Source organism: Hordeum vulgare, chromosome 3H (genome assembly GCF_904849725.1).
Source record: "Hordeum vulgare subsp. vulgare chromosome 3H, MorexV3_pseudomolecules_assembly, whole genome shotgun sequence".
NCBI classification, from domain to species: domain Eukaryota; kingdom Viridiplantae; phylum Streptophyta; class Magnoliopsida; order Poales; family Poaceae; genus Hordeum; species Hordeum vulgare.
This window is the reverse complement of record NC_058520.1, coordinates 166018233-166024854: the sequence shown is the minus strand read 5'-3', so window position 1 is coordinate 166024854 and position 6622 is coordinate 166018233. Positions and strand designations below refer to the sequence as shown.

At 45.4% G+C, this 6622-nt stretch overlaps 1 protein-coding gene across 2 annotated transcripts; it reads left to right on the top strand.

The window, feature by feature from the left end:
- The first annotated feature begins 2805 nt into the window (after positions 1-2805).
- On the top strand, positions 2806-5590 carry LOC123443372 (purple acid phosphatase 15-like). Of its 2 annotated transcripts, XM_045119719.1 has the most exons (7): positions 2806-3551; positions 3624-3815; positions 3930-4487; positions 4564-4754; positions 4847-5131; positions 5231-5275; positions 5420-5590. In XM_045119719.1, the coding sequence occupies exons 1-7, from the start codon at positions 3302-3304 to the stop codon at positions 5435-5437; spliced, it is 1539 nt and encodes a 512-aa protein (XP_044975654.1). In that variant the 5' UTR covers positions 2806-3301; the 3' UTR covers positions 5438-5590. The 2 variants fall into 2 exon arrangements, with proteins under 2 accessions (XP_044975654.1, XP_044975653.1); XM_045119718.1 differs by having other exon boundaries at positions 2812-3551; positions 5231-5590.
- The last annotated feature ends 1032 nt before the right edge of the window (positions 5591-6622 follow it).

Here is a 6622-nt window from a genome sequence, read left to right as displayed (position 1 = left end):
AATGGGTAGACTAGCAAACTCGAAGCGCAGAAGAAGAAGAAGAAGAAGGGGACGGCCCCTGCTCAGCGGCGACAGCGAGCACTGCCAGCGGGTTGGATCCAGGGGGATTTCCTCCCCTCCACGGTGACGCAGGACGACTTGCTGGGGCTGGTGGACAATATTTGGTTACCAACATCAATAATTTAACTATACCAAACGTCACCGAACCTTAAGTGTGCAGACCCTCCGGGTTCGAGAACTATGTAGACATGACCGAGACACTCTCCGGCCAATATCCAATAGCGTGACGTGGATGTACATATTAGATCCTACATATTCTACGAAGATCTTAATCAGTTGAACCTCTATGTCAAGGATTCAATTAATCCCGTATAACATTCCCTTTGTCCTTCGGTATGTTACTTGCGCGAGATTCGATCGTTAGTATCTCTATACCTATTTGAATCTCGTTACCGACAAGTCTCTTTACTCATTCTGTAATACAAGATCTGGTGGCTAACTCTTGAGTCACAATGCTTGCAAGGCTTGTTGTGATGTTGTATTACCGAGTGGGCCCTGAGATACCTCTCCGTCGTATGGAGTAACAAACCCCTATCTTGATCGATGCTAACTCAATGGAGACCTTCGGAAATACATGTAGAGCACCTTTATAGTCACTCAGTTATGTTACGACGTTTGATACACACAAGGTATTCTTCCAGTGTCAGTGAGTTACATGATCTCATGGTCAAGTGACAACACTTGTCTATGGATAGGAAACCTTAACCATCTTTGATCAACGAGCTAGGAAACTAGAGGCTTACTAGGGACATTGTGTTGTCTATGTATCCACACATGTATCTGAGTTTCCATTCAATACAATTCTCGCATGGATAATAAACGATTATCTTGAACAAGGAAATATAATAATAACTAATTTTATTATTGCCTCTAGGGCATATTTCCAATAGGGTGGGGGCCATGGAGCATGTGACAACCAGTTGATGCGAGTGCTGAGTGTGTGTGTGAGACGAGTGTGACACATGATCCAACTAGATCAACCCTTCCTTTCTTTAATGAAATGGAAGGAAATGGCAACCAAAAATGTCAAATAAGTAAATTGCAAGAGCTGGCGCTGTTGGATGATATGTGTGCTAGCATCGATTACATTTTTTTACTGGATTAACACCTGTTATAACTACTTGTTGTTGTTTGTTCTTACTGTCATAGTATTGTTGTATTTTTGCTATTGCTTGTTGTTGTTTGTTGTTACATTATCAGATATAATAACTAAAAGTGAAATATTGGGCATAAATATTTCTTAAGGGAGAAGATATTTGGGGCTCACCGGTACTTGCTTACCATCAAGATATTCCTGAACGTTGAACGTCATCGTTGTCGTTGGTGAGATAGGGAGGAAAGAAGGAGGGATGAAGAATAGAGAGAGTGCGATAAAAGTGCATCTTGCTCGCTTCTGTTTTTCCCGCCAGAATAGCTGGGATTGCGATAAGTAGGTTGAATGATAAATGTATAGATTTCTGTGATGATTTTTACGCAGGGTTGTTGAATATCAACAACTTATTACACATAATTTCATTTCTTTAGATCGAGTTGAAAGAGTAGGTTCTATTACGAGAGAAGAATAATACGAGCTTTTGAATTACAATGGGATCTTCATAACGTGGATCCATAAGAGACTTACAATCAATCTAATTAAAAAATCTTATTATTCACCATGATGAGTTAACTCTCGAATATCACATGGAAGGAGTGGCCGCTGATCGAGAAATGTTTAGATTTTTGTAATGATTTTTACATAGGGTTGTTGAAATCAACAACTTTTTATGCATAATTGAATTTCTTTAGAGCGAGTTGAATCAAAAGGCTTTATTAGCACATAGGAAGATTACGAGCTTTTTGAATACAATGAGATCTTCATAAAGTGGATCCTTATGTGACTTATAACCAATTTAATTAGATTTTTTTCACCATGATAGATAAAACTCTTGAATACCACAATTACTTTCGCATCGAAGGAGTGGCCGTTGATCGAGAAATGTTTAGATTTTTGTTATGATTTTTACGCAATATTGTTGTATATCAATAATTTATTACACATAATTTAATTTCTTCACAGTGAGTTGAAAGATTAGGTTTTATTAGCAGAGAAGAAGATTACGAGCTTTTGAAATACAGTGTGATCTTCATAAATGGATCCTTATGATACTTACAACCAATAATATTAAAAAATCTTATTATTCACCATGGTAAATAAACATTCATGAACTCTCAGATTTGTTTTATAGCCATTTTTACTAGTTGGTTATAGATGCCTAAACCTGCAACAAACGTAGATATATACTGGAAACATTGTATCTCGATGTAACTAATAATGCCCTGTTTGGAACCATAATAGATTATAATAATCTGGAGTATGAACATAGATTATATAATCTGGTTTATAAAAATAATTCAGGTGGGCATGTTTGGAGGCCAGATTATATAAACTGTAAACCAGCTTTTAAATTGTACAATGACATGTTTGCCCTCAGTTTACAAGGAAAAATAGGAAAGTGGCGGTGGCACTGCGTAATTCTCTTGAAGTTTACAAAGATAACACGTCATTTGTAATCCATAATCTCATTTTAGCTGGGGTAGAGAAGATTATGAGATTATAATAATCTGGTCATCTAGTTTATAAAATCTACTCCCTCCGTTCCTAAATATAAGACCTTGTAGAGATTGCACTATTGACTACATACGGATGTATATAGACATATTTTAAAGTGTAGATTCATTCATTTTGCTCCGTATGTAGTCTATAGTGAAATCTCTACAAGGTTTTATATTTAGGAACGGAGGGAATACAATATGAACTGTCCTGTTTGGAAATACAATAGATTATAAAAACCAGATTATATAATCTGGATGGTTCCAAACAGGGCCTAAATCATTTGACAAACTTTCCCCTTCTGGAGGTGGGTTCAGAAAACAGAGGATGATGACGTTGGCTTGCAGTTAGGGAAGTTTTGAAGCACACGTGGACGGACCCGTTCTGACGGCGGCGGAGGGCATATTCTACGGTGACCATGGAAGATGCCCACTTTTGCAGCAATGTCGAGGAAACCTTGCTTGTTTATCCTGCTGTTCCAATGGAAGAAGATCACCAGATTCGAACACTCCCCCCATCCATCTGTGTTCGAATCCTATAAATTTTCCCGAAAATCATCCCAGTTCTCTACATGCCAATCTCACCCCACACTCACCTCGCACTGCTCTCATTTTGATCCCGACGAAAGAGGGAACTTCCGCACCAAACGACATGTCGATTTGGAGGGGGTCGCTGCCGCTGTTTCTGCTTCTGCTCGCGGCGGCGACGGCTGAGCCGGCGTCGATGCTGGAGGGCCCGTCTGGGCCGGTGACGGTGCTGCTGCAGGAAGACAGGGGCCACGCGGTGGACCTGCCGGACACGGACCCCCGGGTGCAGCGCCGGGTCACAGGCTGGGCTCCCGAGCAGATCGCCGTCGCGCTCTCCGCCGCTCCCACCTCCGCCTGGGTCTCATGGATCACAGGTAATTGAGCTGATTCACTGACTGTAATGCTTTTAGTCAGTTCTGAGATGACATTGGCTGTTGGTTCCGCAGGGGATTTCCAGATGGGCGGCGCTGTCAAGCCGCTGGACCCAGGCACGGTCGGCAGCGTCGTGCGCTACGGCCTCGCCGCCGATTCTGTGGTCCGCGAGGCCACCGGCGACGCGCTCGTCTACAGCCAGCTCTACCCCTTTGAGGGCCTCCAGAACTACACCTCCGGCATCATCCACCACGTCCGCCTCCAAGGTCGATCCCCTGCTCCACAATCCAAAAACAAAACAAAGAAAAAAAAAAAGCACTTTTTACAGCTACCAGGAGCAAATAAACGTGGGACTGAAATTAATTCTCGCTGCTATGCAGGTCTTGAGCCTGGGACGAAGTACTACTACCAGTGCGGCGACCCGGCCATCCCGGGGGCGATGAGCGCCGTCCACGCATTCCGGACGATGCCGGCCGTGGGGCCGCGGAGCTACCCGGGGAGGATCGCCGTGGTGGGAGATCTCGGGCTCACGTACAACACCACGTCGACCGTGGAGCACATGGCGAGCAACCAGCCCGACCTGGTCCTCCTGGTCGGCGACGTGAGCTACGCCAACCTGTACCTGACCAACGGCACGGGAACAGACTGCTACTCCTGCTCGTTCGCCAAGTCCACGCCCATCCACGAGACGTACCAGCCGCGCTGGGATTACTGGGGAAGGTACATGGAGCCCGTGACGTCGAGCACGCCGATGATGGTGGTCGAAGGGAACCACGAGATCGAGCAGCAGATCGGCAACAAGACCTTCGCGGCTTACAGCGCGCGGTTCGCGTTCCCGTCGAAAGAGAGCGAGTCCTTCTCCCCCTTCTACTACTCCTTCGACGTTGGCGGCATCCATTTCATCATGCTCGCTGCCTACGCGAACTACAGTAAATCAGGTACGTAACACAATTCAATGTGACCTCAGTGGACTGATTACTCCTTTGATTAATTGAAACGAAGTCGAAAATTCAGGAGACCAGTACAGATGGTTGGAGAAGGACCTAGCAAAGGTGGATAGATCAGTGACCCCATGGCTGGTCGCCGGGTGGCACGCGCCGTGGTACAGCACCTACAAGGCTCACTACAGGGAGGCGGAGTGCATGAGAGTGGCCATGGAGGAGCTGCTCTACTCCTACGGCATCGACATCGTCTTCACCGGCCATGTATGCAGTAACACCGTCGGACTTGCAATATCTCTGAAGTCTGAACATTAATTAGCAAGCAGCTGAGAGTGGCTTTGTGTGATGTCTGGCAGGTGCACGCGTACGAGCGCTCCAACCGGGTGTTCAACTACACGCTAGACCCGTGCGGCGCCGTGCACATCTCGGTGGGCGACGGCGGGAACCGCGAGAAGATGGCCACCACCCACGCCGACGAGCCAGGGCGCTGCCCGGAGCCTCTGTCCACGCCTGACGACTTCATGGGCGGCTTCTGCGCCTTCAACTTCACGTCCGGCCCCGCCGCCGGCAGCTTCTGCTGGGACCGGCAGCCGGACTACAGCGCCTACCGGGAGAGCAGCTTCGGCCACGGCATTCTTGAGGTAACGTGCTGCTCCCCGAGGAGAGAAAAAAAAGAAAGATCGGAGCTAACTACTGGTAATTCTGAACAATGACTGACGAGACGAAATTTGTTGACGCAGGTGAAGAATGAGACGCACGCTCTGTGGAAATGGCACAGGAACCAGGATCTGTATCAAGGTGCTGTTGGGGATGAGATTTATATCGTACGGGAGCCGGGAAGATGCCTGCTCAGCTCGAGCATAGCAGCATATTTTTGATCTGACACTAACTAAATCAAAATTCACGTGTATAAAACTCATCCCCGACAGCACCTTGATAGCTGGTAGTTACTTCCACTTGTGATCGAAGCCAGCTCTCTATTCTGTCGCGAGCTCTGACGAGATTAAGACAGGTTGCGATTTGTGGGGTAGCATGAAAGACTTGTGTTCTTGTATCAGTCTATAAAATGTGATAAATAAATCGATATCCTTTCCCCCCGAGATTGATGGGAAAACACTGTTCATTAATCCCTCCATTCCATAATATAAGAACGGATTTATACTAATATAGTATTAGATACGCTCTCGCGCCTCATAATATAAGAGCATTTTCATACTAATATGGAATCGTTTCCATACGACGCGCCTGTCGTCCCTCGCGCGCGAGGGCCCATGCAACATTTTTCCTACCCGCGGACTTCGCTGGTCAATGGATGCAACATTTTTTGTCTAAATTTGTTGCAACCAGCGTTACTTTTGCTGCAAGCATTTTTTTACTACATTTTGTCCCAGTATAAAAGTTGCATATACGTTTGATTACAACTACAGTTCGTCGGATTTTTTATTACAATCGATGTTTTTTACTTTTGTTACAACTGTGTTAAATTTTACTACAACCAGCATCATGTTTTGCTGCAACCGTTCATTAAAAAAGTTGCATACACGTCACGTAAATATTTGTTACAACTGGCGTTTGACTTTTGCTACCACGTACCATCAACTTCGTTTTTTTTTTGCTACGATCACGTAGATATTTTTTTTGCTACAAATTTTATTTTTTGTTGCAACCGTTAAAAAAATTGCTGCATCACATCGAAACTTTGCTACATAGAGAAAAAAATATTGCATGCGGATACAACGGTGCGGACGCGCGGGGGTTGGTGGGTCGTACGGCCCACGCGCGGCCGGCCGAAAGTTTGGACCGGCGCGTCGGCGCAGATCACTCCCCTACTAATATAGTGTCAGAAACCCTCTTATATTATTAAACTGAGTGAATATATTTCAACTCGAAGGTTACTTGGCAGTCAGTACAAATAAATGTAAGCGCACACGAGGCAGAAAGGAAAACTATAGAGGAAGGCGCCAAGAGGAGAGCACAAAACTAGAAGAAAGAAACAAACGAAACGGAATGCTGGTTACAGAACCAAACCGAAACCTAAAAAGACCGACATCTTGGAAGCGAGCTCCACCGAGCAGCTCATTCCACCAGTGGCAATGAACCACAACAAGGTATAGAGAGAAAACGACGGGCAC

Bases quoted from the DNA above. Each gene is read 5' to 3' on its own strand.
- LOC123443372 (XM_045119718.1), top strand. From the start codon at position 3,302: ATGTCGATTTGGAGGGGGTCGCTGCCGCTGTTTCTGCTTCTGCTCGCG. The intron at 3,552-3,623 runs GTAATTGAGCTG...TTGGTTCCGCAG, and splicing joins CTGGGTCTCATGGATCACAG to GGGATTTCCAGATGGGCGGC. The intron at 4,755-4,846 runs GTATGCAGTAAC...GATGTCTGGCAG, and splicing joins ACATCGTCTTCACCGGCCAT to GTGCACGCGTACGAGCGCTC.